General features: G+C 57.5%; 1 protein-coding gene across 1 annotated transcript; it reads right to left on the reverse strand.

Moving 5' to 3' along the window:
• Positions 1–5,046: 5,046 nt before the first annotated feature.
• On the reverse strand, positions 5,047–11,414 carry CRABP1 (cellular retinoic acid binding protein 1). Its single transcript, XM_034668854.1, has 4 exons — positions 11,252–11,414; positions 10,572–10,750; positions 8,624–8,737; positions 5,047–5,321 (listed from the first exon to the last, which is right to left on the reverse strand). The coding sequence occupies exons 1-4, from the start codon at positions 11,319–11,321 to the stop codon at positions 5,271–5,273; spliced, it is 414 nt and encodes a 137-aa protein (XP_034524745.1). The 5' UTR covers positions 11,322–11,414; the 3' UTR covers positions 5,047–5,270.
• Positions 11,415–13,154: the final 1,740 nt, after the last annotated feature.

Consider the following 13,154-nt stretch of genomic DNA (forward strand, 5'->3'; position numbering starts at 1 on the left):
GTCCCCTGCCACCGAAACTGCTCAGGTTTCTGCGTAAAGGGGAAGAGAACCAGCCGCCCACAGTGCTGGTAACATCTGAATGTTGTTAGCGTCGTCTTGGGCAAGACAAAGGGAAGAGGACAGAGTAGCTCGTGTGTGTGTGTGTGTGTGTGTGTGTGTGTGTGTGCGCGCGTTGAAGATTTTATTTAAGAGAGACAGAGATAGCAACAGAGATAGAGAGACAGCACAAGCAGGGGGAGCGGCAGGCAGAGGGAGAAGCAGACTGGGAGCCTGGCGTGGGACTCGATCCCAGGACCCTGGGATCCTGACCTGAGCCACCCAGGCGCGCCCAGAGTAGTTCTTTTGTGTGTGGCCTGCCTCTTGGGTCCTAAATCTCTGGCTTCTATCCTCGGATCAGAAGCAGACCCCTCTCCTGGCCCCGGGGTCGTGCTCCTTGGACAAACGGCCGGTTCCAGGGCTGAAGCAGGAAATGTGCCGACCGAACTCGGGGCATCTTGTCAACCCAATTGCGAGGAAGTTGTCAAAAACAACTGGGGTCCTAAAAAAGGCTTCAGAGTGAATTCCGAGAGGCTCCCCCTGCCCAAAGATAGGCCCCCTTTGGCTCCCGTAAGGACAGCAACGGCAATGAAGTGAAAGGCAAATATGTTTCAATCTACAAATGCACAGTGACACTCTAAACAGGAAAAGATTAAAAAAAACCCCAAAATGCCTTGGTTGCCTTTGAAGAATGCCAGGAGAACCAACTTATTACTTTGAAAACTAGTAAGTACAGGGAAGAATCAAACACTCATTCCGCTTTTCCTACTTCAGCTGCAGCTCAGGATGGCCACGTGGGGGGGGGTAACGTCTTCTGGAAGTATTCCAGCTCGTTAATGAAGACACGAGAAAATGAGAATGTCCTGTGTTTTAACCTCGAGTGAAACCACGGCTGGAGGCAGCGATCACCAGCGGCTGCTAGCGTCACAGAAAGAGAGGAACCAGACGTTACGAGTCCTCTAGGGAAATGCAGCAGACCACCTCTGCCGTGTGCTTGCCAGGAAAATCAAACCTGGATCTGACCGAACTTGTAGACATAACTACCAATGTACAAGAAATACAGCGAACAGCACTGTGGAAATGTAATCAGCAAAATCCAGACGGTGAGAAACCTCACAGGACAAACGACCAGTCTCTTCGACAAATACACCTAAGAAATAAAATGAGGTCGAGGGGAACTTACAGACCAAAAGAGACTTAAAAGAAAGATCAACCATCACAAAGTATAGTCATTTTCAAGCTTGACTTGAACAGTCAGGCAAAGGAAGTTACGAGACAATCAGGAAAATTTGAATATTGACAGGATATTTGATGTTATTAGGAATTACTTTTAATCTTGAAGGTATGATCATCGTGGTTATTTTTAAGGTAACTGACAACTTTAGAGACATACACTGAAATATTTATAGGTGAAATCATAAAATGTCTAGGATTTGCTTCCAAGTAATGAAACAAGGTTGGCATCAAAGGTTGTGGAAGCTGGGTGGTGGGTGCACGCGGAACGATTACACTATTCTGTCTACTGTGGTGCATGCTTGAAATTTTCTTTTTTTTTTTTTAAGATTTTATTTATTAATTTGACAGAGAGAGACAGCCCGCGAGAGGGAACACAAGCAGGGGGAGTGGGAGAGGAAGAAGCAGGCTCCCAGCGGAGGAGCCTGATGTGGGGCTCGATCCCAGGACGCCGGGATCACGCCCTGAGCCGAAGGCAGACATTTAACTGCTGTGCCACCCAGGCGCCCCATGAAATATTCTATGCATTAAAAAAAGGGGGGGGAGCACTGTAGAGAGGAAACCCCCGATCTTGACAAGCATCTGCAACACTGACCTGGGGGACTCATTCCCTGGGTGTTAGTTGTCCACACTGGGGATGCTTAAAAACAGAGGGGCTCTGATGGCTTGGGGTAAGCACGGGGTCTGTCCAATTTCAGAGTGTGCAGTCAAAGGGGGTTTCAGCTGCACTCTGGGCTGCACGGAACGGACTCTTTGGAGACTTCATGAAGACTAGTTTTCACCCAATGACATACTGCATTCCTTCATCTCAGGGCCCAGTGTTTCCTAGACATTAGATGTGAGGGATGTTTTCGACAGGATTGAGGACTTTGCCAGCACCAACGGGAGGTTTCGGTAAAGGCACCAAGAAGGGACGATCCCTGGAGCGCACTCCTCGTGGGCTGACGTCTCTGAAAGGCGTGGGTGGGCTTAGGTTGGTGGTGTGCGGGCTGCCTTTGCACGCTTGTTGCCCCACATGGACTCCGGTCACGTCCTTGCTGTTTACTCCGTGCTGGCGGCCATGGTGACGAGAAGGATGTTACAATATGAATGGGGTCTGGCGTAAAATACTTGTCTTCGAGGTTCGGCCGCGTCGCAGCGCACTGAGCTGGCCGTGTCTAGGTTTCTGGCACTTGCGGCCTGGAGGTGTGCCCAGGAGGTGGCCCTCATCTCTTGTTGTGCCCTGTGAGGCCTTGAATGCCGGGCAGAGTTTGACCTCCCTGAGCTAGACCGCGCGGACAGCCGGGCGGTGTTCTAGCAAGATCACGCTGATGGCCGTGATCTCCTACTATGTGCGTAAATTATGTGTGCACGCCGCAGACTGTAGCCAGCATCCCCAGACTGGGTTCCAGGGAGCCCTCGCGTCCCTTCACGGTGTTCCAGACAAATGGGAAACGTGACTCGTTCTGGAAAACGACAATGGACCAGGATTTAAGAGAAACAAGCTACAGCCGATGTTCTCGGTGAACCAGCTGTGATGCTGTTACCCCATGCTGTCATCCCAATGTACCGCGCTGGCCTGTGTCTGACATGAGGGCGAGAGCTGGAAGTCTCCAGGCTGATGAGAAGGAGAGGCGCCCGGTGCCTCTCCCACCCTTGATTTACACTCGGGTCATGATGTCGGGGTGGGGAGATCGAGCCCCGTCTCTGGCTCTACGCTGGGCGTGGAGTCCGTGGGAGATTCTCCCCCTGGCTCTCCCCCCGCCAAAAAGAGACAACATGTGTGCCCCCATCTGACCCGTCCTAATGAACGTGATGGAGATGGGTGAATTGCCGGAGTCGGGAAAGGGCAAGGTCCTCTCGCATCCTCCCTTCGACCAGGAGCCTGCGCCTGCCCTGTGGGGGGCAGGGTCTGCAGAAGACCCGGCAGCAGCAGGAGCCAGGAAGGGTGTCCGCCAAGATGTCTGGGGCCCTGCTCAGTCCATCCAGTGAGGACACCCGGCACCCGTGGGTGCAGTCCGGGCGCGCCAGCGCTCGCCCCTGTGCCACGACCTGCCCTTCACACCTTCTCTTGGTGGCCAGCGGGTCCCTTCACTTGCCTCAGGTCTAGCATACCTGCACGCAGGCTGGCCCTCCACGTTGCCCCCTCCCCACTGCAAACCAGTTCAGGTGCTCCCCATCCTTACAGGCCCTTGCGACCGCCTCCTCCAGGGAGCCATCAAGCAATGCATCCAGCACTCGCTCTCTGCTGTATGAAGCTGCAGGGTAGGGTATTGAGTGTGCACTTAGCGGTTTCTAGCAAAGAACAAAATGGAGGGAAGGGCCCGGTGTCTGTACCCACTGTCCTGGTGGCACTGGGGCTGTTTTCATGAAGGGTTTGGAGAAGTTCTGGAGACCAGCAGAGGTCACTCGGGGTCCTGGGCAGTGTGTATAGCCTAGTGTCAGACTTTCTTCTCCTCTGACCCATAACCCAGCCGCTCTGATAGGTCAGTGCCCCGTGGCTTTGGGACTGAGAAACAGGGTTGTTAACAGCTGTTGACGCTTCGCGGGGGGCAGGACGACAGGCAGTCCATAGAGCCCAACAAGCAGGCTGGATTCCAGATTCAGCAGAGACCCCCTCCCCACTGTTCCATGGATACGTATAGCAGAGTATTTGGGAGGGGCCGAGGGCCCTCAAGAGCAAAGTGCGGCCCTGGCCTTCAGAGGTGTGAAGATCTAGGTACGTGTGTCCTCATTTACTCTCAGGTAGTGGCCTGAGATGTCTGCCCCATGAGACTGCGAGCTCTTGGAGGGTCGCCTGCTCCTGGCCTCACCCGTGCCCATACATGCTGGGCAGCTAACCCCGGCCTGGCTTTGCCAAGAGCCCATGTGCTAGGGGAGCAAGGAGAGGTGCCCACGAAGCCAGGAAACAGTGTAAATGAGGGCAGGGACGGCGGTGGGGTCCACTTCAGAAGGGGGGGCGCTGTCCGCTGTTAACCCTGTGGGATTTTCCCAATTTTTCTCCTGAGGAAACTGAAATCCAGATTTTCATGTGAAATCTCCTGATGTTAAAATGTAAGACCGGGCAGCTGTGCAGTATTGTCCACTTACATGTTCAGATCCACTCTGCCCCTGGCTACGTCCAAGGGGGTGACTCACTGCCCCCTACGCTCCACCTGGGTTTGGACAGTGGGCAGCCCAGGGAGATCAGAGATCGAAGCTGGGAGGTCAGTATACTTAACCCCGCAGTTCCAAACCAAACCCCACCTCCATGCCCACCCCCACCCCACCCCCCATGTACACTGGGGCCATGGTGTGGACAGTGGCTACCTTCCTCCATGTCCTGCCGCAGCTCCTGCATGGTGGCCTCCCTCCCAGGCTAGAGCTCTTCTGGTCTGGTGACCCCTCTGTCCCTTCTGTCTGCAGGCGTAGGGGAGCAATGGTTCCTCTGTTGCTAGGCTGAGGGCCACCTCATCCTTCACTGATTCCCTTCATCCTGTCCCGGTAAGTGCTTGTGTAAATAGTCCCTTTATTCTGGGCTCCCCTCAATCAACCCTCTGAACATGCCCCCCCCCTTTCCTGCCAGGAGCCACCACGACACAGACTGATCCCGTGAGGTCCAGACACCTGGATCTGCAGTCTCCATCCAGCTGGAGCGAGCCCGGCCTGCCTCCCCTGCTGCGTGCTCCGCGCCCGGGGCCCCAGCAGCGGGCTGAAGGCACCACACGGCCCAGCACACTGCGAAAGACAAGACGGCAGATACATGACGACCCCAGGCCGCAACTGAAGACGCAGCTCAAAGAAAGAACAGCCGTGCGGTGTGGCCACCAGTTTAATGACGGGCGAAACCATGCAGAGGCCGAACTACGGAGCGCCAGGGACTCGGGTACAGAGGCCTTGGGGGAACCCTACAACACCGTCACGGGGAAAGGGGGTCACCTAACGTCGATATGGGGTAAGGGGGGTCCACTGGCAGCTCAGACCTACGCCATTTCTCAGGGGAACATGCATCCCACCCCCAAAGTAGGGGCAAGCCGCCGCCTTCACTCCCGAACATAAATTCTCGTGCAGACCACGTCATCGGCGCCGAACGTCTGTGGAGAAGGAGACACAATCAGCAGATGCTTGTGCAAATACGTTTAAGGCACATCGCTAATAAGGCCGCTTACTGCCCTGTTAAAAACCCTTTGTAACAGACATTCAACTTCCTGTGCCATGTGCTCACGCGAACTGCTAAGGTCTTTTTTTTCTTTTCGTTTTTTTCTCCCTTAAGCTCCACACGGGCAGAGAGGCAACTGGGGTGCGGAATTATATGCAGCTTTCCTTTGTTTCTGGAGCCCATGAATGAAACTGAAGGGGAGATGTCCCATTGGATATTTTGGAGGTGGTGCTGTCTCTTCAAATGACTTCAGGAGAGCAAAGGGCCTAGGCGGCTGGAGCCCAGGGGTTGTACGCTGGCCAGCCAGGCTGGACGGCGCTGCAGAGCGCGGCTGCCCGCCCCCAAGTCACCTGCAGGCTGGAAAACGGGTCTGAGCTGCAAAGGGACAGCACGGGCCTCCAGTCCCAGCTGTGCCGCAGACAGCGGGGGAGGGGGCATGGCCCTTCCTCTCTGGCTGGAGCAGAGCGGAGGGGAGGGGGCTTCAGGCAGGGCTGGAAGGGAGCAGTGTGATGCCGAAGGCTCTTCCCGGTTCAAACACTATGGCCCTTTGTCTGTCTGTCTGTCTGTCTGTCTGTGTGCTGTGCGGTGGGTCTGTGTGTGTTTGTGTGTGTGCTGTGCGGTGGCCACAAGCCACTCCCCACGCGGAGGCTTCTCTTGTGGCCCCTGAGGTGGGCTCGCCTACAAGGAAACCACCTTCACTCTTCCCAGACCGGCCCTTATGCCCGGGCCGCTCTCCGGGGCTCCCCCGGGCAGTCGGAACGGGGACACACAAAACCGAAGGTCGAGAACCCTGCAGTCTGCAGTCCCGATGCGGGCACGCGTGCAGATCCACTTCTCTGCAGCGGCGTCCCTCGCTCTCAGATTCTCAAGGGCACTCGAGGCCCCGGAGAGGCTGGGAGCCTGGATGGACCTGGACCTTCCGCTTCTCGCCCAGCCCGTCAGCTGGCCGTGGGAAGCTCTTGGGGAGCACGTGCTAGGACATTATCCCAACGTGTGTCTCAGGGAAACGCCAGTCATGAGTGACCCTCCGGAAGCAAACACCCATCCCCAGCTTCTTTTCCAGGTGGGGGCTCCTGGTCACACCGGCTCACGTGTGCGTGCTCGGAGCACCTCCTCTCTGCGGAGAAGGAGGCAGGGGGCAGGGCTTCCCACCGAAATCCGCCTCTAGGTGTGCCGACCTCTCAGCTCTGCCGACAGGGAGCGTGTGGGGTTGGACTCTCCATTGCTGTAACTGCCCTCGTACCGTGACATCTCCCCCAGGTCCCCCAGGCCGACAAGAAATCACATTTCCAACCACATCTGAAGTGTCCTTCTCAGCCGGCAGCCATGCTGAGAGGTTCCTGAAAGAAACTCTAGAATGTTCCAGAGTGGCTTGAGGGAGGACCCTCCATTTCCACAGAAGGCAACTTACAGCCCCCGGGGGACAATTTACTGTTGGCACTGGGGGAGCTTATTTCAACTTAACTAGGATAATTTGCCTCTTGTTATAAGGAGACAGCATCTCCTGCGTTTTGGATTTATTAACGATAACAATCCTTGAAACAAAAGCCCACATATCAGGTCTCCAATGCCAAGAATTAATGCTCCCTTTGAGGCCTGTCCTGTCGGATGAGCCAGGGAAGGATGCACGGGGGAGCTGGGGGGAGCTGGGGGTGGGGGCGGGTTGGAAGTCGTGGAGTCCTTGCCGCAGAACGGGCTCTGGCTGCTCGGGGATTACAAGGTTAATAAAATCACACTTTCTCACGGAGCAAACCAAGCCCACTCGACCCTCAGCCACGCTCAGAACTGAGAGCTTTGCTGACTCGGGTACCAGGGAACCTTTTTGTTCCTTTTTCTCCTAAATCCATGTCTCAGCCTCAAAGTGCTCCTCCAACCCCATCAAGGACTCCTTGCCGGGAAACGGCATTCACCAGGTTGCAAAGGAAGCCAGTCCCTTCTCTACGGAAGCAGACGGGACTGGAAATCAGGGCGGGGAAGGGCAAGAGGAGAGACAGAGATCAAGCAGCCTCAGTTAGGTAACAGAGACCACTCCCTTCAGGGTCTGCTCACGGGATCAACATGCAATTTCAGGGCTGAGAGCAACCCACCCGGGGATCAGACTTTAGTGGCAGCCCTCATTCCACAGCCCGATCGCAGCGTGGCGGGCCCACGCCCCACTCTGCGGCCTCCCTCCCAACACTGCAGGGTGACGTCGTCGCTAAGGTGGGGCAGGCGGGTGGTCTTAGAGGGGGGATGGTAACAATACGCCTCATGGAGAACAAAGGATATCATTTCGGGGTTACCCATAGAGCTTTTCCCTTTCCTTGCCTCTGTGTGCGTGTGCGCGTGAGGGTGCGTGTACGTGCGTGTGCATGCATCTGCATGTGTGCACGTGTGCGTGTGTCTGCATGTGCACGCACACACGTGTGCATGTGTGTGTCTGCACATGTGTGTGTCTGCTGAAGGCAGGGTTGTGGCAAGGAAAGCCCAGTCTATTCGAAATACATAGGAAGAGTGACTAAGCCTTCCTTGTCCTCCCAGACTTCCTTTGCCCCCAGCACCTAAAATAAAGGACGGGGTGGTGTGTGATTAAACCGTGGGGGTTTCTAAATTGGCCTCACCAGGTAAAGTTTGTGTGGCCAGGATTGTTGAAAATGTTTTAATCTGAGCACCTTGAAGGGAGAGCCCACCCTTCCCTGTTCTAAGGCCCCAGCACCACACTGCAGGACACAGAGACCCCTCCCTGTTCCAAGGCCCCAGCCCCACAACACGGGACATGCAGACCCTTCCTGCAACTGCAGGCCTTGTCTGGCTCCTGAAGGCCCCTGCAGTTGGTAAGTCTAGGGGTAAAAATGCTCTCTGAGGCTCTCAGTGCTGACATGCTAAAATTCCTGAACTCTTTCCCTGGCAGCAAAATGGGCAACGAGAAGGGGAAAAAAATCCCTCTGCAGAGTGAAAACCCCTGGGGCCTCCCAGAGCCCATGCACTCTGGCCCAGCGGGAAGGGAGGCCAGCTAGAGCGAGCCACGGAGTCACCACAGGGACACACAGTGGGGACGCTGCAGCCTGTCAAAGCCCTGCTTTGCCCCTGAGGCACGCTCCTCCCGACCATGGAACAATGACTGCCTGTGACCTCCACTGTCCCCTCAAGCTATCTGCTCCAATTTTAATGCAGGGCCAACAGGGTCCCGCTCTCCGGGTGAGGGAGGACGGCACCCTCCAGGGACTGTGGGCTGGACTCAGGGGCCCAGGACCTCACCAAGATGAGCTCGTCGTTGGCCAGCTCACGGGTCCAGTAGGTTTTGGGGCCGTCCCCCTCGAGGAGAGTTTGTGTGCAATGGATCTTGTTCTCATTCTCCCACGTGGCCAAACTCTGCAGGCAGGAAAACCATTAGTGACAGTAATTACAGTCTTGGCAGCGGGAGCAGAGACGACAGGGTGCACCGGACAGTCCCTGCCGTGCAGAGAAGCAACACATGGTCCCTGTCAGCAGGGCACAGAAGACTATGGAGTACAGACTTGGAGGGCCGGTCACGGGTTTATGGGGAATAAATAAACCTCGTATCCCCCACACACATGCACACACACACACACACACACACACACACATGCTCTCTCCGAACCAGCGGGGCTTTAGGCATGCTTCACATCTCCAGGGAGAAAATTCAGAGCACGCAGTGATTCGTTTGTGTCGAAATGGACTATCCCTTCAAGCAACTGGGATATTAAGGACAAGAAGCTTCCTGTCAGAAGCATACAACGCTAGAACCGCTAAGATGCCACATTTTCAAGCACGCTGTAGCCAGCGATAGGAGCCCTCTCCCCTGCATGGATTTTGGGATAACCCCTTCCTTTCCATGTGCACAGACTGCTCTGATAAACGCAAGTATCTCTGGCTCTGAGGACAAAAACACCACCACCTTCCAGGTTACGCCCCTCCGAAAACATTCAAACACAAAAGAGATCAATGGTCTTCATGCTACTGCACGTGGGGGGTGGCACAAAGCACAGCGCTCGACTTCGGGCTGGGGGGCCGATGCGGGGTGTGCACATACTTGCTTTCTAACGGATATCTGCCAGGCTGTTGCGTGAATCTTTGGTTTTTTTTTATCAGAGCCACGGTCTCTAGCAGTGACCACTGCTGCATGTCCCCAGCTGAGCCCTGTGGATGGCCCGGTCACTCTTACTACACCAACACACTCTGTTCTTTTTACAAACAGTGCAGTGAAAAGGGGCTCAGAGCCTGCCAACTCCAAGCCTGGACGTCATTTTCTGGCCGTGCCAATTCTGTGGGCCGAACACTGCCATGTGGGTCAACCCCTGCGGCCGGGTCTCTGTGTCCAGGGCGCCCAACTCTGCAGATCAGACAGGTACCCCTCAGGAGAGGGGAGACTCAATTCCTCGCTTTCTGGAGCGTTATTAGTATTTCTTTGTTTTGAACGCCAGGGAAAGGGAGGGAGACATTTTGTCGCCTTTTAAAAAAGTGAGAGCAGCCGCGACAATTTTTCCATCTGCCTTCAAAATACACACTGACGGACCCTTCATTCTCTCCGACCAAATGCATTTTTTTGCCCCTGGAAAAAAGGAATGTACAGCCGCTGACTTCAGTCCACGGGTCCGTCCCCGGGGCCAATATGCCTACAAACACAAAACTCTTGCCCTTGGGGACAAAGAGGGCCCTCAGTCAATTTACCGGCCAGAACTGGCCTCGCTTTGGGAAGGACTCCGCCTTACCTTCAAGAAACCAGGCTGAGGGCGGGAGGGAGGGGTGCTGGCCCGCAAGACTGCTGAAACTGGATCCGGGGCGTCCCCTGGGGCCCGAGGAGCGGGGAAGGGGAGTGGGGAGCGAGCGCTGCCGCTCCACCTGCGACAGGAGACGTGGCGGCGGCCCAGCCCCCGCAGCCCCGCGCCCGCACCCGCACCCGCGCCTGCTGCGGACGCCGCCGCCGCCCAGGTCCCCCGCCGCTCCACGCGCAGCTGTGAACGCGGAAGCGGCGGCTTGGGGTAGGGTGGGGGCGGGCTGGGGAGGACCCTCTCCCGAGGCCGCGGAAACCCGCTCGCGCGAATCCCCTCTGCAAACCGCCAGTGCACGGCCTTGCAAGGAAAGCGCGCCACCGGCTGCAAAGGGAGGCAGGGGCGCGTCCGGCCGCGGCGATCGGGGCTGGGAGGAGGGGACCCCGGAACGCCGCCCGCCTCTGGGGCCTCACCCTGCACTTGCGTCCGTCCACGGTCTCTTCCTCGAAGCCTTCTCCGACCTTGAAGTTGATCTCGGTGGTGCGCACCGTGGTGGACGTCTTGATGTAGAACTGATCCCCGTCCTGGCGGATCTCCACGTGCGGCTTGGACGCAGCCGCCACCGCCACTTTCCGCAGCATGGCGTTCACACCTGCGCGGGGAAGGAGGGCTGCGCCACGGGCTCGGCCGCAGCGCCCGCCGCCACTGCCCAAACCCTCTGCCTATAGGTGGGGACCTCAAAACAGACCCGCTCCCCCCCCACCCTCGCCTCGAGTTTCGAGAGGAGAAACTGAGGCTCAGGGAGGGTAGGCGGCTTTCCCTGCGCAGCACGGTGAATTCGTGGCAGGGCTTCATCTCCCACTGAGTCTCCAAATTTAAAGTCCCTCATCCTTCTTGGACTCCGGCAAGAATCTCCCCTCGCGCTGATCGGGCACGAGACGAGGCCGAACCGTCGGGGAAGGCGCCAAGCCTCCAGCAAACGTTTGTTCGCGGGGCGCGCAGCTCCCGGGCTCCGCTCGCCGCTCCTGCCCGGGTGGCCTCGGATCGCTCCCCTCGCCCTCGCCCCCGCCCCGGGGACTCCCTCCCGCCTGCGCTGGTCCCGGAGCCCACCCCTGCGCGCCCGGGGCACCTCGGGGCCGCTCCTCCTGCTTACCCAGCGCCTTGAGGAGCTCGTCGAAATTCTCGCTGCTGCGCATCTTCCAGGTGCCGGCGAAGTTGGGCATGGCGAGGCGGCGGGCTGCGGCGAGGCTGCGGGCGGACGGGCGGGCGCGGACGGCGGCGGCGCGGCGGGCTCGCTGTGGGCTGCAGGGCGGACACTGACGCTGGGGCGGTGGGGACGTGGGGAGCACTGCACCATTCTCTCTACTTTGGCGTATGTTTGAGAAGAACTGTAATAGAAAGTTAAAATACAGTGGGTGGTGGAGCCGTCCGCGTTGGCAGCCGCGCTCTCCCCACTACGGGTCGTGCCCTCTGGGCGTGCGCAGCCGGTTTACCCCCAGCCCAGTGCAGGACCCTATTCCGCACCCCCCCCACACACACACGCTGGCTCAGGGCCAGTGCGAGCGACTGGCGGGAAAGCCCCAGCCCCACGACCCCCGCCTGGGCTCTGCTGCGGAACCCAGGGGCTCGTGGGATGGTGGGCCCTCGGCGTGCGCGGGGCAGCAGGCCCGCGGAGGCCTCAGAGCCTCAGGACTGCGTGCCAGGGCTGGAACCCCGGGTGGGAGCAGCCCGTCCTGCGGAGAAGTGTGGCTCCGCACTCTGCAAAGGCAGTCTCCTTCTTTCTCCCATTGCTCCCAAGCGCGCACCATGCTTAAAGCCCCCTTCGGTGTCTCCAGCAAGAGGATACACACACTTCACCGCTGCCCTGTGAGCCTCCACAGCTGACCCCAAGCTTACCTTCCAGTCCCTGTCCACTGTGCCATCATCCCTCTGCCTTAGCCAAACTGCACAACTCAGGATTCTAGAACCAGCCATGCATTTCCCACCTTCAGCCTCTGCCCATGCTGCGCTCTCTCCCTGGAATGCCCCTTTCCTGTCCGGGTTCCTAAAATCTCACCCGTTCATCAAAATCCATCTTTATGCCGTCTCCTTCATGATACTCAGTTTCCTAATCAGGTATGATTATTTTTCTCCGACCCTGCAGATCCGTGTTTGGTTTTGCTCTTGCTCAAATATTAACCCTGCTATGAACTGAGCTCCTCAGAGCAATGGCTGAGTATTCGTCAACGTGTCCTCTCTTGCTCAAGCCCGGCCAGGTGGGGCTCAGTAAGTGAGCATCGGTTTGAGAAGGAAATGAGTGCTTGGCGGTCCCAGGACATGAGGACATGTGGGGGGGAAGACCCCCACAGGGCTGCAGGAATCCATGCTGACAGCCTGCTGAACAGGGCTCTGGGCGTCTGGAGGGGGCTGGGGCTGGGCTCCCGCCCTGGGGCCCTGAGGAGCTGTCTTAGAAAGCAGCTGAGGATAAGAGAGGGGGAGAGACCATGTCCAGCTGGAAAGAGATGTGGGCGTGGCTGGCCTTATCAGTGTGAGACCTGAGCCGTCCCACAGGCCCACGCACGCAGAGGGGCCTAGTGCTTGGTTCCACGCTCTGCTCTTGCCATCTTGAAATTCTTAATCATTTTTCAACAACGTGTCTTGCATTTTCATTTTGCAGGGGGTTCCACAAATTCCGTGTGGGAGACAGGGGACAGGCCTGCTACGGACTCAAACTCACTTCACAGAGGGTCGGATATCTCTCCAGTGAGGGGGCAAAACAGGGATGCCAGCCAGCTCTGCAAGCCTCCCCCCTCAGCCAACACTGCTCCCCAGTAAGGCTTCTGCCATCTTAAGACCAGGGCTGGGAAGAGGCTGGAGGTCAACAGAGTGGAGAGTCAGGACCATAGGGACAGCCCGTGGGAACAGAGGGCTGTGGATAAGGTGTCCGTGTGCCTGGCAGGTCTTGCAGCAGAGGCAGTGGGTGGGCAGAGGGGGCAAGGAGAGGAGGAAGGGGGGAATCATGGTGAGGGAACCAGAGGAACAAGGCAAGAGGGCCAGGTGAAAGGGGTCCACCCTCC

The sequence above is a fragment of the Ailuropoda melanoleuca genome, chromosome 9 (assembly GCF_002007445.2).
Source record: "Ailuropoda melanoleuca isolate Jingjing chromosome 9, ASM200744v2, whole genome shotgun sequence".
Lineage (NCBI taxonomy): Eukaryota > Metazoa > Chordata > Mammalia > Carnivora > Ursidae > Ailuropoda > Ailuropoda melanoleuca.

Excerpts from the sequence above, each read along its gene's own strand:
- CRABP1 (XM_034668854.1), bottom strand. The coding sequence starts at position 11,321 with ATGCCCAACTTCGCCGGCACCTGGAAGATGCGCAGCAGCGAGAATTTC. Across the intron at positions 10,751-11,251 it reads CGAGCTCCTCAAGGCGCTGG|GTGTGAACGCCATGCTGCGG; the intron begins GTAAGCAGGAGG and ends TTCCCCGCGCAG. Across the intron at positions 5,322-8,623 it reads CCAACGACGAGCTCATCTTG|ACGTTCGGCGCCGATGACGT; the intron begins GTGAGGTCCTGG and ends CCTTCTCCACAG.